Source organism: Stegostoma tigrinum, chromosome 15 (assembly GCF_030684315.1).
Source record: "Stegostoma tigrinum isolate sSteTig4 chromosome 15, sSteTig4.hap1, whole genome shotgun sequence".
NCBI classification, from domain to species: Eukaryota; Metazoa; Chordata; class Chondrichthyes; order Orectolobiformes; family Stegostomatidae; genus Stegostoma; species Stegostoma tigrinum.
The window spans coordinates 16283782-16306433 of record NC_081368.1 but is presented as its reverse complement, the minus strand read 5'-3'; the positions used below and the strand labels follow the sequence as shown (position 1 = coordinate 16306433).

Sequence of the window (22652 nt, the reverse complement as noted above, 5' to 3'; positions counted from 1 at the left end):
ACAATACATGTAGAAAAGAAATTGATGAATCAGAATGGTAATGCTGACCGTGATGTATGCCTGTGCTACTGTCATGTGAATTTGAGACCCAGTTTGTTTTAAAACTATACTCTTGGGGATCATTTCTATAGTTGTTTTCTAGAGAAATGGGTTCTTAAGTGTCTGGTCTCACAAACCATGAGGATGATTGAGAGTATTTTCTTCTGAGCAGGAAGTTGGTCTGGAGTGTTGTTTCTTGCAGTTATTCTTTACCATTGATGATTGTTCTTACTCTTATGGGGAGTGAGAGGAAGAGAATGCATTCTGAGTGGTTTGTTATCAGAATGGTTGTGAATTATAGTATGAATTTTCCTAGAGAAATGGGTTTTTAAAGTTGGTATTGAGTGATAATGGGAACTGCAGATGCTGGGGATGAACACAGCAGGCCAAGCAGCATCTCAGGAGCGCGAAAGCTGACGTTTTGGGCCTAGACCCTTCATCAGAAAAGGGGGATGGGGAGAGGATTCTGAAATAAATCGGGAGAGAGGGGGAGGCGGACTGAAGATGGATAGTGGAGAGCAGGGTATAGGTAGGGGGGGAATAGGTCAGTCCAGGGAGGATGGATAGGCCGAGGAGTTGGGATGAGGTTAGTAGGTGGGAAATGGAGGTGTGGCTTGAGGTGGGAGGAGGGGATAGGTGAGAGGAAGAACAGGTTAGGGAGGTGGGGACGAGCTGGATCTGTTTTTGGGATGCAGTGGGGGAAGGGGAGATTTTGAAGCTTGTGAAGTCCACATTGATACCATTGGGCTGTAGGGTTGTGGACTTCATAAGCTTCAAAATCTTCCCTTCCCCCACTGCACCCCAAAACCAGCCCAGTTCTTCCCCTCCCCCCACTGCATCACAAAGCCATCCCAGCTCGTCCCCTCCCCCCACTGCATCCCAAAACCAGCCCAGCCTGTCTCTGCTTCCCTAACCTGTTCTTCCTCTCACCCATCCCTTCCTCCCACCTCAAGCCGCACCTCCATTTCCTACCTACCACCTCATCCCACCTCCTTGACCTGTCCGTCTTCCCTGGACTGACCTATCCCCTCCCTACCTCCCCACCTATACTCTCTCCACCTATCTTCTCTCCATCTTCGGTCCACCTCCCCCTCTCTCCCTATTTATTCCAGTTCCCTCTCCCCATCCCCCTCTGATGAAGGGTCTAGGCCCGAAACGTCAGCTTTTGTGCTCCTGAGACGCTCCTTGGCCTGCTGTGTTCATCCAGCTCCACACTTTGTTAGTTGGTATTGAGTGTTGCTTTTAGCAGCTGCTCTTTGCCTTTGATGAGTGTTCTTACTGTCTTATGGGAAGGTAGAGGAAGAAGGCACATTCTGAATGGCTTGCTATTTGAAACTAATAATAGTCTAGCATAGTACTGAAGTGGGTATGATACCACTGCCTGAATTTTCTTCTTCTTCACCAACCAGAATGTACCTATTTCCAGAGTTGGTCGAATCTGCAGATGTTGGAGAGTCTGAGATAACAAGGTGTAGAGCTGGATGAACACAGCAAGCCAAGCAGCATCAGGGGAACAACTTTTTTTGCCAGAGATGGAAATAGAGGGTTCCAGGAAGGACAGAGAGGTATTAGAGACGGTTCAGGTGAACCTGAGGTTGGGGTGGAAGTATTGGTTAAGTGGATGAACTGTTCAAGCTCCTTGTGGGAACACGAGGCGGCACCGGTACAGTCATCAATGTAACGGAAGAAGAGGTGGGGTTTAGGGCCAGTGTAGGTGCGGAAGAGGGAGTTTTTTTCTGAAGAAGGGTCTAAGCCCGAAACGTCAGCCTTCCTGCTCCTCTGATGCTGATTGGCCTGCTGTGTTCATCCAGCTGTACACCTTGTTATCTAAGGTTTGGAAGGACATGGGCCAGGAGGAGGCAGGTGTAACTAGTTTAGTTTGAGATTATATTCGGCATGGACTGGTTGGACCGAAGGGTCTGCTTCCGTGCTGTATGACGCTACGGTATCTCCAGCCAAGGGGCAAAGTACAAAAGGGCAAGCCAGTGCTGGGCTGCCAGTTGACACGTAAAATTTGCACCACATGCCCAACAATGACCATCTAAAACAAAAATGTGTCAAATGATCTTTGACATTCAATGGCATTACCAGTGCTGAATTCCCCCAGTCTTTCAATCTGGGGATTACCTTTGATCTGAAACTGAATTGGGTGAGCCATATGAATACAGTGACTACAAAAGTAGATCATAGGCTAGGAATATTGCAGCAAGTAACTCACCTGATTCCCTAAAGCTGTCCACTTTCTGTAAGGCACTAGGCAGTAGTATGATCGATTACTCACAACTTGCCTGGATGGGTGCAGATCCAACAATACTCAAGATGCTTGGTACCATCCAGGATAAAGCAGCCTGCTTGATTAACACCACATCCATAAACATCCACTTTGCTCTACCATCGACACAGCAGCAGCAGGATATACCACATACAAGATGTAGCTCACCAAGGGTCCTTAAACAGCACCTTTCAAACCCCTGACAACTTCCACCTAGAGGGACAAGAGCAGGAGGTATATGGGAATGCCACCACCTGAAAGTTCCCTTCCAAGCCACATACCATCCTGAGTTGGAAATACATCACCACTCCTATATTGTCACTGAGTAAAAATCCTGGAATCGCCTTCTGAACACCAATAGTGTCTCTGTATCCCAAAGACAGCAGCAGTTCAAGAAGGAAGCACCTTTGCTCGAGCAACAATAAGTGGGCAATTATTGCTTCTCATTCCCATGACAAATGAACAGAAATCACCTTAGAAGCCATACAAAGGCAACGCTTTATTTTCTGACATGCATTAATGGTATGAAATTTCTGCAGCAACATCTTTGGTGCCTAAACCATTTTAGTTACTAATACATTTCAGTCTTATATACCCGTTTCATGACAGGTTATATTTTAACTACTGTCAAATCATCTTATTGGAACTGAATCAAAATAACTTTTACAAATGTGAAGTCTCATTCCTTCAATTTTTAATTGTTGTTTAAGACAAAGTTGCCCAAGCTTTTCACATGAGGGTCCATATTTCAATTTTTCTTTGACTTCTGCAGCTGAGCAAAGAGGGAGGTGTGGTAAATGAGATAATCTCAGAAAGTTGCCACAACATTAAAAATGAATTTCAGAAAACAAAATTGAAAGCAATAAAGCAATGATTTAAATAACTAATTAAAGAAATGTCCATTTGAAAAGTCCCAAGCTACAGAGGTAACTAACCCAATTCTTTGTCTTTTTGTTTAAGGAGCAGCTATAGAGAGAGGAAACACTAGGGTCAGTCAGCAGGGATGGGGACAGGAATTGAATTTAATTAACACTGACCTTGGTTTGCCTCTGATAGCACATTCACTGTGAGCTGACTTTGATGAAACTCACATTGAAGTGGCTTGACTTTCATCCTGGGTTTTCCTGCTTTTGCCCACAAAATTGCCCTCCTGTCACCCACTAACAAATGCCCCAGCCACTCAACCACCCAGCAATCTGCCAAGTCATTCACCCACTACCCTCCCTACTCATCCAGCCCCTAATCATGCACTCGCTCAGCTATCCATCTAGCTCAGCATGACTGTCATTTCTGTCCTCCCCAAGTCAATGTTTCCTGAAAGACACTCAGTCCCAGTCTTGGACTCACTGCTGCTCCAGGCCTTGGGCCAAGTTAAATAGTTCACATTTATGTTGCTCACTGCTCCTCCCAGCACAGCCTGCTTCTCTCCCACATTTCGTCCTGATAAGTTCAGCCATGACCAGGTGACTATCTGACAAAGCACAATTTTAGCAGTTTGTACCAGTGACGTTTGAAGAGTCACACAACTTAAACCTGTGATTTGCAGGTGAATCCACAACTTAAATTTTCATGGCATCAATTGTGTTGCATGGATAGGTTCTGCACCTACATTTACTTTATGATATAGCATCTTAGTGGTTTTCAGTACTGTTGGTGATTTTTTTTTCAATTCACTGGTAGAATGGGGGCATTTCTGGCTGTTTCCATGTTTATTGCCAGTCTCTCCCTGCCCAGAAGAAGGTGGTAGTGAACTACCTTCTTGATTCACTGAAATCTATTTCTGTAGGTAGACGAACATTATTGTACTGTTTGCGAGAAATCCTGGGATTTTGGCCCAGCGATACTGAATGAACGACAATACTATTTCCAGTCAGGATGGTGAGTGGCTGGGTGGTGTTCCCATATATCTGCTGCCCTCGGCCGCTTAGCTGGAAGCGGTCGTCAGGTGGATCTCTGCAGTTGATCTTGTGGACAGTATGCAGTGCTGCTACTGAGCATCAGTGGTGGAGGAACTGAACATTTGTGGATGTGCTGCCAGTCAAGTGAGCTGCTTCATCCCAGATGGTGTCAGGCTTCTCTAATGTTGTTGGAGCTGTACTCATCTGGGCAAGTGGGGAGTATTCATTCACTCTATTAGCATTTTGCTGTTTATTTGGCAAACTTTCCAACAAAGCAAGGGATTTTCAGAGGCATCTATGTGTCAATTAATAGTGGACTATATTCCACCTGGTGCTGGATATATCAAACATTTGACCACTCCTAACCCAGGATATTACTATGCCAAAACTCTTGTTGACCGCAGGTAAATGATGTAATAACTAGGAAGGGTCCTTGCTCCTATTAAGATCCTGTTGGTGAGCTGCACTATTAATGTAGTAGTCATCAACTGTGCAGTATTCTGTCTGGCTGGCTAAGTTTTTATCCTGTCTGGCCCAGAGATTTGCAGTTACGCTTATCTCTCTTCTCATGAACAGGCTGTGCAGCACCAAAGACTGTTATCTTCATGACTTCTTCAAAGTAAATTTGCACCAGCCATGTGTTCAACTGAGGTCCTAATAGAAGCCATGCAATCCAGTACTTTTGTCACGTTGGTTAAATTCTTCAAACTCTGACAGTGTACACCTCAGTGAGCAGCAATAACATGTATCAAACTATGTCTTAACCTTCCCTCAGTCCCCTTGAGTCAAATGCACTTTTGTTGTCCATGTGCCCACAGTCCCAAAGCAACCCTTTCTGATAAAATGGTAAAAGAGAGGGTTTGGTACTGAAGGATCCTTCCATGAGGAATACGGAATAGACAAGGCTTTGGTGAAAGGAGACATTTAGCCAAGGAAGGAAACAATGAGACAGCCAGCGTCACAATCAAATGAATGAAAGTGCACTTGAGGGGACTTTTTCTCCCTTTTTTTGTTATTCATTCATGGGATGAATGTGTTGCTAGCTAGGCCAGCACTCATTGCCCATAAGAGAGAGCAGTTAAGAGTCAACCATAGTGCTGTGGGTCTGGAATCACATGTAGTCCAGACTAGATCAGGATGGCCGTTTTCTTCTCTGTGGGACATTAGTGAACCAGATGGGTTTTCTTCCTGACAATTGACAATGGTTTCATGATCATCGTTAGGCTCTTAATTCCAGATATTTATTGAATTCAGATTCCACCATCTGCTCTGGCAGGATTTGAACCCAGCTCCCCGGAATATTATCTGGGTCTCTGGATTAACAGTCCAGTGATAGTACCGGTAGGCTATGCCCTCCTCTTATGGAGGAGATTATTTATGATCAGAATTAATAGAAAGCCAAGAGCAAAATTGATTTTCCTTTTGCATTGATAAGACATCAATAGACCCTTGACGATTTGATCGTTTTGGTTTATGAACCTTCTTTCTTGGCCTTGACCTTTAGTGGATGTGTTGAAGCTGCTGCCTCCAGTCCTGTCCTGTTTAGCTCTTTCCTCATTATAAATTTAAAGCTTTCAGACAGGGAAGTTCCATGTGAATGCAACTAACCTCTCTTGGATATTTGCAATGATGAGTGCACAGTAACGTATGAAATTAAGGACTGGATTTTCTCCAAGATTCGAACATAACGTAATGGAATTAAAGAGACTAAGTGGTGAACTGGAGGCCCTCAATTGGACACTGAAGCAATAGTTAAGCCATTAGGCTTCACTTGAAGGTGAATTAATAACAGTATAAATTATCATTTCACTCATTGCTCTTTGTACCAGGCTAATTCTCCCCTGACAAAAGTAAAGTACTGCAGATGCTGGAAATCAGCAATATACACCGGAAATGCTCAGGAAGTCTGGCGGCATCTGTGGAGAGAGAAACAGGATTAGCATTTCAGATCGATTTATCATTAATTAGAATGCTGTAGCATTACTACAAGTCATAACCAGAGACTTTCTCATTAGAGATAATAGAATATTTGGTCATGTCAAATACTTTTGAGTGAAGTGTAGCTGTCAGTATGTCTTTGTTTTCGATGCACTTGTCTGGCTGTCAGACAGTCTGTTCACGCAGAATGAGTGCTGCTTTCTGATTTAATTCTGTTGCTTGTGTATTAGGTAGCGTAACCTGTCCTGACTATGGTAATAACCTGTACGACGGATCTCTTCACAGACTGATACGGTGTTCTGGACTTGAATTAAATCACAGAATTGTTATGGCATGGAAACAGGCCATTTGACCCATCGAGCCTGCAGTAATTCTATTACTCAGTGTCAGTTTCCTGCCTTTTCTCTATGTACCAGCACATCATTTCTATCCAAATAATCATCGCTGTCATCTTGAGTGCTTCAATTGAAGCTGTCTCCACTCAGTATTGGAAATGAGCTGATTCTGTACGTAACATTGAGGTGTTTGATGGATTCCGGTATTTAGAACTAATCATTAATTTAAGGAGTACACCTTTATGCCGTAAACATTTAAAAATTAGTGCGGGTCTCGGGTTTACTGTAAGGGAAAGTTTGAAGAATTGTTCAAAAGTGGTAGGCCTAATTGGATAAATCTCTTTTTTCAAAGATCTGGCATTGGCACAGTGGTCTGAATGGGCTTTCCTCCATCACATGAGCAGAAGTGGGAGATGATTGCTGGTGATTACACAATGTTCTGCACTCTTTGCCACTCCTCATACTGAAGTGGTCCATGTCCACATATCACAAGACCTGTATAATATTCAGGCTTAGGCTGTCAAGAGACAAATAACGTTCAAATCACTTAAGTTCCAGGTAATGGCCATCTCCAGCAAGAGAGAATCAAGCCCACACTCCTTGGTGTTTAATGGCTTTGCTGTCGCTGAATCACTATCAATCTCCTGGGGTTTTCATTGACTAGAAACTGAACTGCACCAGTCATGTAAATACTGTCGCTACAAGAGCAGGTCAAAGGCTGGGAATTATATGACAAGTAACTCACATCTTGGCCTCTTAAAGTGGGTCCACCATCTACAAGACACAAATTAGGATAGAGAAGGAATATACTCTACCTGCCTGGAGCCTTGTAGCTCCAACAACACTCAAGAAGATCAGCACCACCCAGACCAAGCAGCCCATTTGATTAAGAGACAACAAGGTGTACAGCTGGATGAACACAGCAGGCCAAGCAGCATCAGAGGAGCAGGAAGGCTTACATCTCAGGCCTAGACCCATCTTCTGAAGAAGGGTCTAGGCTCGAAATGTCAGCCTTCCTGCTCCTCTGATGCTGCTTGGCCTGCTGTGTTCATCCAGGTCTACACCTTGTAATCTCAGATTCTCCAGCATCTGCAGTTCCTACTATCTCTGAGCCCATTTGATTCATGTGCTGTTGAATATCTTTAACATTTACTCACTTCACTATCGATGCACAGTGGCCACAGTGTGTACCATTTTACAGGATGCACTGCAACAACTTCGCAAGGCTCAGAGACTGTAGGAACTGCCGATGCTGGAGTCTGAGATAACAATGTTTGGAGGTGGATGAACACAGCAGCCAGGCAGCTTTAGAGGAGCAGAAAACCTGGCGTTTGGTCTGGTCTGGTTTTGGTTTGGTTTGGACCCTTCTTCAGAAATGGTAGAGGGGTAGGGGGCTCAGAAATAAATAGAGAGAAGGGGAGCTGATGATAGAAGGTGGATAGTGGAGCAGATAGGTGGAGAGAAGACGGACAGGTCAAGGAGGCAGGGATGAAGCTAGTACGCGTGAGTGTAGGTAGGGAGTTTGGATGGGGGTTGGTCAGTGAGGAGGGAGGACCGGATAGGTGGGAGGGAAGACGGACAGGTCAAGGAGGTAGGGACGAGAGGGGCTAGTCTTGGAATGAGATCGGGGTGGAGAGCTTGTAAAGTCCACATTGAGACCATTGGGCTGCTGGGTTCCCAGGCAGAATATGAGGTGCTGTTCCTCTAGCCTTTGGGTGGCATCATTGTGGCACTGGAGGAGGCCCAGGATGGACATGTGATCCAAGGATTGGGAGGGTAAGTTGAAGTTGTTCGCGACTGGGAGGTGTTGTCGTTTGTCACGACCCGAGCGTAGGGAGGTGCTTCACAAAGCGGTCTCCAAGCCTCCACATGGTTTCCCTGATGTCGAGGAGGCCATATTGGGAACAGCGGATACAATATACCACATTAGCAGATGTGCAGATGAACATCTGTTTAATGTGGAAGGTGTTCTTGGGGCCTGGGCTGGAGGTGAGCAAGGCTCCTTTGATAGAGTCTTTTAAACCCATGGCAACTCTAGAAGAATGAAGACAGCAGATACCTGGGAACAGCACCACCTGCAAGCTCTCCTCCAAGCCACTCACCATCCTCACTTGGAAAAATATTGCTTTTCTATCACTGTCATTAGGTCAAATTTCTGGAATTTCCCTCCTAACAACAGCATTGGTGTATCTACAATTCATCTGATTGATAATTCTATACATGTATTGTCTGAGCACACGTTATAAACGACATTCATTGAAATGCATGTACTGTCTCTAATCATTTGTTTAACACTTTCCCCATTTGCTGCCCCCTTTTCATCTAATTACTGAAATGGTTAATTTTTTTCTCAATGTATTCAAGGCAGTTGGTTGTGCAATCCATTTCATTACATGTTTTTTAAAACAAACCATAAATATAGGAGTTGTTTTGGTGTTTGAATATTCTACCTAGGCAGTTTTTTTTTGGTGTATTGATGTACATTCTGTTTCCTTAGCTGGTGGCCTCGATCGTGTTCATCAGTTTTGGCGTTGTGGCGTCTTTCTGTTGTGCCATTGTTGATGGTGTATTTGCTGCCAGACATATTGTGAGTATAATTTCTTTCTATTGGTACTATTTTGCCAAAGATCTTCATTGTTACCATAGTGCTTGCTTTGGTAAAATCTTATGTATTAAAGCACTTCGAAAGTATGTGTCTTCTAGTGATCTTTAGGCACTGACTGATAATATAATATAAATTCATAAGGACAATCACCAGAAAAAATAACTTTACATAATATATATTTTACACGAAAATAATGTGTATTTCCAAATTTACAGGATTACTTGGGAGAGTCTTGTTCCATGAGTGTGTGGTTCATGCAGCACTTCTGCTGGTACATAGAACATAGAACAATACAGCGCAGAACAGGTCCTTCGGCCCTACATGTTGCGCCGACCTGTGATCTAATCTAAGCCCCTCCCCCTACACTATCCCATCATTGTCCATATGCTTATCCAAGGACTGTTTAAATGCCCCTAATGTGGCTGAGTTAACTACATTGGCAGGCAGGGTGTTCCACGCCCTTACCACTCTCTGTGTAAAGAACCTGCCTCTGACATCTGTCTTAAATCTATCACCCCCAATTTGTAGCTGTGCCCCCTTGTACAAGCTGAAGTCATCATCCTTGGAAAAAGACTCACTGTCCACCCTATCTAATCCTCTGATCATCTTGTATGTAAGGTAATTCATAGACAAGATGGATATAGATGAGAACTGAGTACAAAAGTAGGGAGATTATGCTTCAATTATACAGGGCTCTGGTGAGACCCCATCTGGAGTAGTGGGCACACTATATAAGCATGTAAATGGATTGGAGGCAGTTCAGACAAGACAAATATTTTGAACAAGTGGGTTGCCTTGCAAGGAAAGGTTGGATAGATTTGTCTTGTATCCATCGGCATTTTGAAGAGTTGATTGAAGCATACAAAATCCTGAAGGGTCTTGAAAAGGAGGATGCGGAACTGATGCCTTCTCTTCTGGCAGAGTCTAGAACTAGGCAGTCACCTGTTTGAAAATTAGGGGCTGCTCATTTGAAACAAAGATGAGGAAAATTTCTTCTCAGATGGTTGTCAAGTCTCCATGAAAGGGTGGTGAAAGCAGAGTCCTGGAAATATTTTTTGAGGCAGATATATTTAGATTCTTGTGGAGCAAGGGGGCAAAAGATTACCAGGGATAAGCAAGAACGTGGATTTGAAGTTACAATCAGATCAGCCATGGTCATCTTAACTGGTAGAGCAGGCTTGAGGAGCTGAATGGCCTATTCCTGCCCTTGATTTGTTTTTTGATGGAGATGAGAGACTCAAGGGTAAATATTCTTTGGTTGTATTCTGCCGTTTGTATATTCATAATTTTATGTCTGAGCCCACCTAGATACTATCAAAATTCTGCTTTTCCAAGTCTGTTGTATAGGCACACGCTGTTGGTTTGTTCTAAAGGAGTTCTTTTTAATCTTTTAATTTGAACAGTTTGTTTTCCGAACAAACAGTGGATCCCTTCATTCAAATACTGCCCAATGATTATACACCTACTTAGTCACTTCAGTTTAAGGGCTAAGCATGCTTTGCTGTTTACAAAAGGCTATTAGGACAGTTTCAGGAAGGTCATTAATAAACTGCTCACTGAAGGGAAATGCTGGAATAATGGTAATGTAGTTGAGTTCGTAACTTTGCAGGCCCGGCCTAATACTTTGCTGGATGGGTTCAAATCTCACCGGAGCAAGTGCTGAAATTTAAATTCATTTATTGCTAGCTAGCCAGTTACACCCATGTCCCACAAGTGAATAAAACAGAATTAATGAAATGTATGGATTAATAGCTAGACTCAATGATGTTGGCTGTCACTCTTTGTAATTTAAAAAGCCAACTGGTTTAGGAATACTCTGCATGTGTCTGCAGAGCCACAGCAATGTGACTGACCCTGAACTGCCCTTGGAAATGGCCAAGCCAGTCATTCAGTTTCAGGGCAACAAGGGATGGGTTACAAATGCTGGCTTTACCTGCGGTACCCATATTCTCATGGTTTCTTTGAAGTGATGGCTCCCAAATCTTAAGCAGTAGCACTGAGGTCCCACTCCTGGTGTCACCATTTGAATTCAAACCTCAGCCAAATTCAATATCGTTGAAGAAATGGCTTCTCCTAGAGTTGTAGATATATACAGCATGGAAGCAGACCCTTCAGTCCTACTTGTCCATGCTGACCAGATACCGTAAGTTAATCTAGTGCCATTTTCCAGCATTTGGCCCATATCCCTCCAAACCCTTCCTATTCATATACCCATCCAGGTGCCTTTTAAATGCTGTAATTGTACCAGCCTCCACCACCACCTCTGGCAGCTCATTTCATACACATACCACCTTCTGATAGAATGAATATATGCAAGAAAATGTTGTCCTTAGGTCCATTTTAAATATTTCCCCTCTCATAGTAAACCTATGCCCTCTGCTTTTGGAGTTCCCTAACCTGGGAAAGTGACCTTGGCCATTCACTGTATTCGCGCTCCTCATGATTTTATAAACTTCCGTAAGTCACCCCTCAGCCTCCGATACTCCAGGGGAAATAGTCCCAGCCTATCCAGCTTTAGCTCAAACCCTCCAACTCTGGCAACGCTTTTGTAAATCTTTTCTGAATGCTTTCCAAGTAGGCTATCTATTAGGCTCAATGTATCTTCGGGTTGACAAGAAAGAAATACTTAAATACTCTTTGTCAGTCTTGAAGTTCCTTTTTACGGTATTTCTGAAGAGGTTCACTGATTTCAGGCAGTCCTCCTTTTTGGATTGAAGTTCCTAAAAATGATAGACTAATACAAGCGATCCATTCCTTGGTAACAAGGTGTAGAACTGGATGAACACAGCAGGCCAAGCAGCATCAGAGGAGCAGGAAAGTGCTTTTTCAGAAGAAGGGTCCCGACGTTTCAGGTCGGGACCGTTCTTCTGAAAAAGCACTTTCCTGCTCCTCTGATGCTCCTTGGCCTGCTGTGTTCATCCAGCTTCACACCTCGTTATCTCAGATTCTCCAGCATCGGCAGTTCCTACTATCTATCCATTCCTTGGTGTTTACCTTCTACACAAACAGCATAAAACTATGTTCCTGCCATGTTTTCTTTTCCCCATTCTCCATACTTAAAGTTGCCATGGCCTCTGCTTCAATCTCAACGTGCCTTACACCCCCATATATAAACAGCCGTTTCTCCTCTTCATTGTCTGAAAATGCTTAAATTTAATCTTGTATCTTTTGTGTCTTCGGTTCGGAATCTTCAGTCACTGCAAAGTTAGGTTCCATCTATATTGGGCCCTCCCTCACATTTCATAACTTGCAAAACCTTCATCAAATTGTCCCTTGTGAAAAGTACCCATTACTTTTGGACCTTCATATTTGTAGCACAGTAAAATAGTGGAATAATAAATTATTGTCACTAGTGTTTTTACAAAAGATACAGTGCGAAGTGTTTAAGTGGCCATACTCTGGTGCTTGTATTAATAACTCCTGCCAGCCAGTATTTGAATCTGGACCAAACCACCCCCCACCCCAACCCCTTTAACATCAACATCATTTCTGTGTGACACTCTAACCGGGGCCTTGTTAAAGCTTTGTTTAGATTCACCACTGAATCTGTGTTTTAGTATTCTAAACTTCTGATCATTTGACTGGTGTTCCTTTAGCAATTTGGAATTTTCAGTGTTTTGTGATTCTGAACTCTCAGATACTTCGGATGCACATTACATAGTTCTTTCCCTATTCCAAGTAATCCTTTTTCTTAAAGCAAAGTGTATCACCTGGTATGGCCTGTCAATAATTTTATACAGCCCAATTTAACTCCTCTCAATCTTTTCTCTTCAGAATGAAAGAGGCACACACGGCTCAACTTCTGTAGCCCTTCTTAAAACTGTACTTTTTTGCACGTATCTTTGCTATAATGTGGCCAGCACAGGACACAGTACTCTAGATGCGGCCTAACTAGTTTTATTGCATAACTTCCCATCAAGTGTAACTTCCTTGCTTTGAAATTCCATCCCTCCTCCAATGAATAAAATAATTCTGTCGGCCTTCATAACCAGCATTTTTACCTGGCCTACACCCTTCCAGGATCTGGTGTACATGTTCTCTGCACTTCTACACTTCTCAGTATCCAACTACTTAATGTGTATTCACTTGTCTTGTTTACCCTCCCTAATTAATTACCTCATTCTTCTCTGGATTCCACTTCTTCTTAATTCCATCTGCCACTTATTTGCTGAGTTGATCATTGATACCTTCCCATAGTCTGTAGTTTTCTAAAACAAACGAACAAACAAACAACACAAATTGCTGAAGAAGGGTCACCGGACTTGAAACATTAACTCTGTTTTCTATCTACAAATGCTGCCAGACAAGCCGAACTGTTTGTTTCAGATCTCCAGTATCCGCAGTTCTTTGTTTTATTTTACTGTAGTATTCTGCCTCGTTATTAATGACATAGGCATCTTTTTTGAATCATCTGAAAATTTCTAAGTGATGTCTCCTACACAGAAATTTCAATCATTACTATCCATTCACAAAAATGCCCATCTACTGTTACACTTCCTGCAGTTTTGCATCCAACTTGCCACTTTGCAGTGGATCATATGGACTGTTACTTATTTGACCAGCCTGCCATTCTCAGGCCTTGTCGAAAACCTTGATGAAATCATGTAGACCATAACATCATTCTTCCTTATTATTATGCAAAAAAATTAAATCAGCACAGTCAGACGTGACCTTCCCTTACTAAATCCATACCAATTATTTTGGATTAATCTGTGACTTCCTAAATGTTAAGTAAAACAGTCCTTCAGAATTTTTCCAATAATTTGCACATCACAGAAGCTAGACTGGCTTGTCTCCCCATTCAACCAAATCGACGACATGAACAGTCTGCAGGCACCATGCCTGCATCTGGAGAGGATTGAAAAATATTGGTCAGACTCTCCTATTTTCTCCTTTCTCTCAGTAATTTGAGATATATTTCACACAGGCTCCAAATCTCTTAATATTTCGTCCTTCACTGTGTTTATCCCATTCAACATTTCAAACCCTTCCTTAGGCCACAATATCTGTTCGTCATGACAAATGCTAGGTGCACGTGCAAATGCATGCACACACATACACCCATACATGTGCATGATACACCCTTCCACCCACCTCTACTTTGGTCTCTTAAAGGCCCTCTTCTTTCTTAGTTATCCTCTCGCCCTGCATTTCTCTATAAAACACCTTTGGAGTTTTCTTTGAAGAAGTATTGGGAATTAATACCATCTTCCTTCCTGAGCTCAAAAGTATAACATATTCCTTTTCTTTGTCTAAAACGTGCAAGATTTTTGTCATGTCCTAGGTGGTGGTCATACTAAGCAAATCAGATTTCAGAGCCAAACTCTTGGTTCACCATAGTTTTATTTTTACTTTTTGTTTATTGTAGAGGTCAGCCACTGAATCTATTCACAAGAGGTTGTCAATGTACTTTTAACAAGACAAGGCAGAAGTATGTCATGCAAAAGAGAAACTGAACAAGCTATATGACACTATGCAAGAATCATTGGAGTAATCTCATTCCAAATATTAGAAAGAAATTTCCATTCTTCTTTTTGTCCTAGTAATACCCTTCCAAATACTAAGATATCAGGGAACAGTCATCTTTATATCAATGCTAAATATTCTCGCTAAACTGGCACAGTTTTCTTTTTGGCTTTACAGTACATTCACTAGATGTTAATTTCTTCATTTTACAGCTCTCCTGGCAACCCTTACATCAGACTGCTAACTTAGCTCACTTACTTCATGTGGGTTCCCTAAACTCATATCTACAACATCTTTGTAAGATGTCTTCCTCTCTGACACTCACACAGCTTTCTGCTTCTGAAGTATTCTCATTCGCTTCTAAGCACCTCAGGCTTCTCTTCAACCCGACCATTAGGGACTGCTATTAACATCATCTCTGTAGTTTTGGGTCTCTTTTCCCAGAGCGTCTTGTTGGTCATTTAGTTGAAATCTGGTAATTGTTCTGAAGATGCCTGACATTGCCCCTTAACTGTCCCAGCTGTGCCTCCTTGGTGGGATAGTTTCTTCCTTGACAGTAAGAGCCAATGCAAAGTAAAAATGTGCGAGCCCAGATCCAATTCCGTAATTTTTCCAGGTAACAGTCTGGCTGGAATTGTAATGGCCTAACTGGTGCGAAAGAGAATTCTCCTGAGTTTAGAATTAAGATGCATTCTGCTGTAATCTACAGAAGTCATAGTCTATAGCCTAAATTGAGTTGCATCAAACCAGGGAGTGCTGCCAATTGGAAATTCTACCCTAAGTTTGACTCTGAAGCTGACCGGTAGTTTCAAAACAGCTGACCAGTCTACAACCAACCTTACATATAACTTTATAATGTGGAAGTGATTGGATGATTAGCAGGACAGAGTCTTGGTACTTAATCTGTTGCTACTGCATACTCCATATTAGTCCTGCCTCGGAAATAAACCCACTTGCACAAAAGGAGCTTGAAATGCTGAAGACACATAGTCAGCAGTTTTGAAAAAGATTGTGGAGCATCTTGCATCCTCCAGAAACTTGTGATTTTCTACATGTTAATGCGTTCTCCAGCACTGTGGAATGCTTGATAAAATAAGAGTCATGTCATCTAAAATAGAGGGGAACGAAAGGGACAATGACTTCATTTTTTCTAACTTCTGTTTCTCCTTTCATTCAAAAATTTCTGTTTCTGAAAAAGAGATATGAACCATGTCTGTGTGGTTTGTGGCTATTTGTAACTACAAAGCAGTGGTCAGTTTGTAGATGAAGTCACCCTACTGTGCCCTTTAGCCATGTGTTCTGGTCACTTAGAATGCTTTTATTCTTCACAACTAACAGGCTTATAATTTAAATAGTGAGTAAAATTAAAACAGCTTTGGATTTTCTACAAACCACTCTGATCCAGGTTTTAAAAAAGAATTATTCTAACAATCTCCTCTTTGCTATCCCTCTATCCATCTGAGTGGGTGTTGGCATTCTCCCTAAGATCATAAAATTTAGGAGCAGAAGTAGGCCATGCAGCCTGTTGACATTCAGTGATACCATAGCTGATCTGATAATTTTCAACTCCAATTTCCTGCCCTTTCCCTTGATTCTCTGACTGATTAAAAATCTATCCATACCAACCTTGAATAGACCGAATGACCCAACCTTGACAAGCTTCCATGGTAAAGAATTCCACAAATTCACTACCCTCTGATAGAAGAAATTCTCCCTCATTTCTGTCTTAAATGTGCAATCACTTATTCTGAGATGATGCCCTCGGGTCCTAGCCTCTGCTTTAGGGTGAAACAACCTTTCTGCGTCAACTCTGTCAAGTCCTCTAAAAATCTTGTATGTCTCAAAGAGGTAGCCTCTCATTCTTCTAAATTCCAATGAATGCCACCACTTGCCTTTCTACTTATTTTTGTGCCATCCATAAACTTAGCAATAGTCATTAATATATATTGTAAAAACTTATGGCACAGCACTGATTCCTGTGGCTCGCTACTAGTTACAATTTACCAACATGAAATCTAACTATCCTGCTTGTTACCTCGTCAAAGACCTCCCCTTTAAGAAACCACACTGATTCTGCTTGATAATGTTATGTATCTCTAAATGCTCAGCTATTTTCTAAGGATTCTTGGAAGATTACTACCAGTGCGTCCGCTAACTCTGTGCCTACTATCTTTTATATTCTAGGGTACATCCTGTCAGGCCCAGGGGACGTATCGCTCTTTAGCCCTGTTTCTTTCCCACCATTTTTTTTCTCTAATGATAGTTATTGTATTTATTTCTTCACCTCCTTTTGTCCTGTGATTATTTAGTCATTCTGAAATGCTACTAATCTACTGTGAAGACCAATGCAAAGTATTTTTATTTCCCCAGTCTCAGTCTGTAATTGACATATGTTCAATTTGGCATCTCTCTCTCTTTGTTTATTTCAGGAAGTTCTTGCTGTCTGTCTTAATATTATTTGGAAGTTTATCCTCAAAGTTTATTTTCTCCCTTTTCTTTATATCGTTGTTTGCTGGTTTGTAAAACTTTGCCAATCCTCTAGCTAAATGCGAATTTTTGCCACATTTTTCTTTCAATTTGATGCTGACCTTAACTTCCCTGTTTTGCCATGGTTGGTTACCCCTGTCTAGATTCCTTCTTGCTCATTGGAACATAACTTGGTGGCAAACCAAGAATGAATTTCTTATATGTCTGTCATTGTGCCTCAACCATCTTTGTTCCTCACCATCTTTCCCTGTCCCTCCATCTAGCCTTGTCCTTTGCGATTAGCCTTGTTTAACATATATTCTGACCCAAGTTCCTTCCTCTTAAACCGAATGGTAAATTCTGTCTTGTTATAGTTGCTGTTTTCTATGGGGATCTTTTATTAGAACATAGAACATAGAACAGTACAGCACAGAACAGGCCCTTCAGCCCACAATGTTGTGCCGACCATTGATCCTCATGTATGCACCCTCAAATTTCTGTGACCATATGCATGTCCAGCAGTCTCTCAAATGACCCCAATGACCTTGCTTCCACAACTGCTGCTGGCAACACATTCCGTGCTCTCACAACTCTCTGTGTAAAGAACCCGCCTCTGACATCCCCTCTATACTTTCCACCAACCAGCTTAAAACTATGACCCCTCGTGCTAGCCATTTCTGCCCTGGGAAATAGTCTCTGGCTATCAACTCTATCTATGCCTCTCATTGTCTTGTATACCTCAATTAGGTCCCCTCTCCTCCTCCTTTTCTCCAATGAAAAGAGACCGAGCTCAGTCAACCTCTCTTCATAAGATAAGCCCTCCAGTCCAGGCAGCATCCTGGTAAACCTCCTCTGAACCCTCTCCAAAGCATCCACATCTTTCCTATAATAGGGCGCCCAGAACTGGACGCAGTATTCCAAGTGTGGTCTAACCAAAGTTTTATAGAGCTGCAACAAGATCTCACGACTCTTAAACTCAATCCCCCTGTTAATGAAAGCCAAAACACCATATGCTTTCTTAACAACCCTGTCCACTTGGGTGGCCATTTTAAGGGATCTATGTATCTGCACACCAAGATCCCTCTGTTCCTCCACACTGCCAAGAATCCTATCCTTAATCCTGTACTCAGCTTTCAAATTCGACCTTCCAAAATGCATCACCTCGCATTTATCCAGGTTGAACTCCATCTGCCACCTCTCAGCCCATCCTGTCAATGACCCGCTGCAGCCTACAACAGCCCTCTATACTGTCAACGACACCTCCGACCTTTGTGTCGTCTGCAAACTTGCTGACCCATCCTTCAATCCCCTCATCCAAGTCATTAATAAAAATTACAAACAGTAGAGGCCCAAGGACAGAGCCCTGTGGAACCCCACTCACCACTGACTTCCAGGCAGAATATTTTCCTTCTACTACCACTCGCTGTCTTCAGTTGGCCAGCCAATTCTGTATCCAAGCAGCTAAGTTCCCCTGTATCCCATTCCTCCTGACCTTCTGAATGAGCCTACCGTGGGGAACCTTATCAAATGCCTTGCTGAAGTCCATATACACCACATCCACAGCTCGACCCTCATCAACTTTTCTAGTCACATCCTCAAAAAACTCGATAAGGTTTGTGAGGCATGACCTACCCCTCACAAAGCCGTGTTGACTGTATTTGATGAAGCCATGCTCTTCCAGATGGTCATAAATCCTATCCCTCAGAATCCTTTCTAACACCTTGCAGACGACAGACGTGAGACTTACTGGTCTATAATTGCCGGGGATTTCCCTATTTCCTTTCTTGAAGAGAGGAATTACATTTGCCTCTCTCCAGTCCTCAGGTACGACTCCAGTGGAGAGCGAGGATGCAAAGATCTTCGCAAGTGGCGAAGCAATTGCATTTCTCGCTCCCCAAAGCAGCCGAGGACAAATCTGGTCCGGGCCTGGCGACTTGTCAATCTTAATGTTTGACAAAATTTTCAGCACATCAGCTTCCTCTATCTCTATCCATTCCAGCATGCACACCTGCTCTTCAAAGGTTTCATTCACTACAAAGTTCGTTTCTTTCGTAAAGACAGAAGCAAAAAACTCACTTAGGGCTTCCCCTACCTCCTCAGACTCCACACACAAGTTCCCTGTGCTATCCCTGATCGGCCCTACTCTTTCTTTGACCATTCTCTTATTCCTCACATGAGTGTAAAATGCCTTTGTGTTCTCCCTAATCCGTTCTGCCAAGCCTTTCTCGTGCCCCCTCCTGGCTCTCCTCAGACCATTTTTGAGCTCCTTCCTTGCCTGCGTGTAATCCTCTCTAGCTGAACTTGACCCTAGCTTCCTCCACCTTATGTAAGCTACCTTCTTCCTTTTCACAAGAAGCTCCACCACTCTCGTCATCCAAGGTTCCTTTATCTTACCCCTTCTTGCCTGTCTCAGAGGGACATATTTACTCATCACTCGCAACAACTGTTCCTTAAACAGTCTCCACATGTCTATAGTGCCTTTACCATGGAACAATTGCTCCCAGTCCATGCTTCCTAACTCATGTCTAATCGCATCATAGTTTCCTCTTCCCCAATTAAATATCCTCCCATTCTGCCTAATCCTCTCCTTCTCCATAGCTATGTAGAACGTGAGGCAGTTATGGTCACTATCACCAAAATGCTCTCTCACCACAAGATCTGATACCTGCCCCGGCTCATTTCCGAGCACCAAGTCTAGAATGGCCTCTCCCCTCGTCGGCCTGTCAACGTACTGCGTTAGGAAACCCTCCTGAACACACCTTACAAAAACAGCTCCATTCAAATCTTCTGCTCACAGGAGGTTCCAATCAATATTAGGAAAGTTAAAGTCACCCATTACAACAACCCTACTGCGTCCACACTTTTCCAAAATCTGCCGACCTATGCTTTCTTCAATCTCCCTGCTGCTATTGGGGGGCCTGTAGTAAACCCCTAACGAGGTGACTACTCCCTTGCTGTTCCTAATTTCCACCCACACTGACTCATTATTATTCTAGCATCATTTATTAAACCTGCCTCTTTAGACATCACCAGATGCATAATAGCCTGATCCCTGATTGCATTGGGATCATATTGTCCAAGAAAACAGTCCGAAGTACACACCCTATTTGTCTTTTGTTCCTGCCACTGTGCCCTACCACCACAACTCAAGCTGGTATTTACCCAGTGCCCCATGCAGAGCTGAAGCTAACACTTCCGTCCAGCCTTTGCTGCCTGGTCAGCTTATAGATCTCACATTTCTCTTCTCCCTCTCAAAAGGATTCCTACCTTCAGCTGTGATGCTGCTGCAGTTTGATGACCAAGGCTAAACATTGAGAGTGGGGTTTCTGGTGTCCAGGGATATTTTGACAACTAAGCAACAGTGTTCATTCACTTCCAGCCATCACAACATTGGGAAGTAAGATCTCATGGGTGAATACTTGGGGATCATGACCAGATCCTTTAGGGTGGGGGAGGTAGACACAAATAGCCAGTGCCCCAGAGTAAAGTTCCAGGTATTCACATCACACATGCTGTCTCAGCACCCAAGCGTTAATATCTACCTTGGCTCTTTTACACTTCATGGGAATCGAAGTGGGCCTTTCAGCCCATCAAACCTACTCCACCATTTAATCAGATCATGACTGATCATGTGCCTCAGTGCTATCTCTCCTTTAATGTTATTAATCTTGCAAAATCTATTGATTTCTGTCTGAAACCTGCTCAGTGACTGAGTTTCCACACTGTCTGAAATAGAGAATTCCAAAGATTCACCACTGTCTGGGGAGAAAGAATCCTTCTCATCTCCATTAAATGGCCCGGTTTCTATCCTCAGATTATCTCCTTTGATTCTAGACTCACCAGTCAGGGGTGAAACATTTTACCTACATCCACTCTGTCACACCCCATATGAATTTTGTAAGTTTCAATATGATTACTTCTCTTTCTTTGAATTTCAAGAACACAGGCCTGGTTTCCATCATATTTCCTCATAAAACAGTCCAATCATCCCAGGGATTAGTGTGGTGAATTTACATTGCAATCTGTCTATAGCATGTGCATCTCTGCTTGGATATGGAAACCAAAGCTATGGCTCGATATGTTTTGACTTTCTAACTGCTTCCATATTTTTAACTTTTGATGCTATTGAATATCATTGAAAAGAGAGATATTTTGCTGAAGATTTTTCATCCTGCATGCATCAGGACCGATGCAAGATTATCAAAATTCCAACAATCACGGAAGAATTTATACTACAGAATAAAAGGTGTTGAATGGTTAGCAACATGTCTGATTTTTCAGTCACATTCAAATTCTACCTACTGAAATTCTACCTATTTGATGCAGTTGTTAAAAGCGATGAAATTAAATTTGTTGTTCAAAATCTTGTTTGTCTCACATGAAGAGAGTTCAGCAGATCTCAGTTGCATTAGAAAATAGTAATGTTACCTTCTTTTGCAACAGGATATCAAACCCTTCCATGCAGGGAGATGTCAGTATTATTCCAGTGATAACTCATATCCTTCAGATGACTACAGTGCAGAGGTATGTTTGCCCACAGTGGCTCAGTATTGTTACTGTGTCAGTATTTCTGAATGCTAAATGTTGCTCTTGACTGTTGCTCACATCTCGAGCTTTCTGCAAGCGTATGTACAGATTTTTTTTTAATACAATTCCCATTTCTTCAGTTTGGTTCCTACCCTTCATTTCCGTCTAACTCCATATCTCTGCCGCTGGCTGAAGAACAGACAAGATGCCCCTACAGTGCCTCGTTTTGGAAAGGCCTGTCACATCATATGCCATTTCAGGTACTTAATATGGCTAGGGGGTGCCTTTGAATAAGGGCACTTGCTCCGCTCTGTGAGCAAACAAGCCAGGGTTTGCTTATTGCACCAATCATATGGTGAGTTTGCTTCCTGCCAGTGTTTTAATACCAGTTGAGGAAAGGTGAGGTCCTTACCAGAGCATTAATAGAAAGCAGAAGGTTCCCAACTTACCAGGCTTTCATCTGATTAAATGCCCCCCCCCGCCACAAAATGCACCTCAGGGGCGACAGCACCATTCTGCTCCATCTATGAAGGCAACAGAGTTAAAATTTCCACTCTGAAAAGCTGATACACTTTCTGTTCACAGGAACTGTCTGACCTGTTGAATGTTTCCAACATTTTCTGCTTTCCATTATCAAATGGCATTCCCATTATCAAGGTGCAGCACAGTGGCTCAGTGGTTAGCACTGCTGTCTCACAGTGCCAGGGACTCGGATTCAATTCCACCCTCAGGCAACTGTCTGTGTGAGGTTTGCACATTCTCTCCATGTCTGCGTGAGTTTCCTCCGGGTGCTCTGGTTTCCTCCCACAGATGTGCAGGCTAGATGGATTGGCCATGCTAAATTGCCCATAGTGTTCAGGGATGTGTAGATTAGGTGGGTTATAGAGGAATGGGTCTGGGTGGGTTGCTCTGAGGTTCAGTGTGGACTTGTTGGGCCAAAGGGCCTGTTTCCACACTGTAGGGATTCTACAAAATTGCCCATGTGTGTGAGAGAGAGAATTAGCAAATAATGAAATTAGGAAAAGAAGTAGGCCATTCACCCCCTCAAGCCATTTCTGCTATTCCATAAGATCATGGCTGATCCAGGTGGTAGTCTCAACTTTCCT

At 42.8% G+C, this 22652-nt stretch overlaps 1 protein-coding gene and 1 non-coding gene across 4 annotated transcripts in view; both read left to right on the top strand.

The window, feature by feature from the left end:
• The window catches only part of tmem255a (transmembrane protein 255A), an 86050-nt gene that overhangs the window by 19428 nt on the left and 43970 nt on the right, over positions 1-22652 (top strand). For 2 of the 3 annotated variants that reach the window (XM_048544067.2, XM_048544065.2), the window contains exons 4-6: positions 8980-9069; positions 21463-21543; positions 21687-21806. In XM_048544067.2, the coding sequence (XP_048400024.1) occupies positions 8980-9069; positions 21463-21543; positions 21687-21806 (291 nt within the window). The remainder of the gene's footprint in view (positions 1-8979; positions 9070-21462; positions 21544-21686; positions 21807-22652) is intronic. The other variant, XM_048544066.2, reaches the window with a different exon arrangement.
• On the top strand, positions 101-312 carry LOC125459096 (small nucleolar RNA U3). Its single transcript, XR_007248963.1, has one exon. It is a non-coding gene; the product is annotated as a small nucleolar RNA U3 (small nucleolar RNA).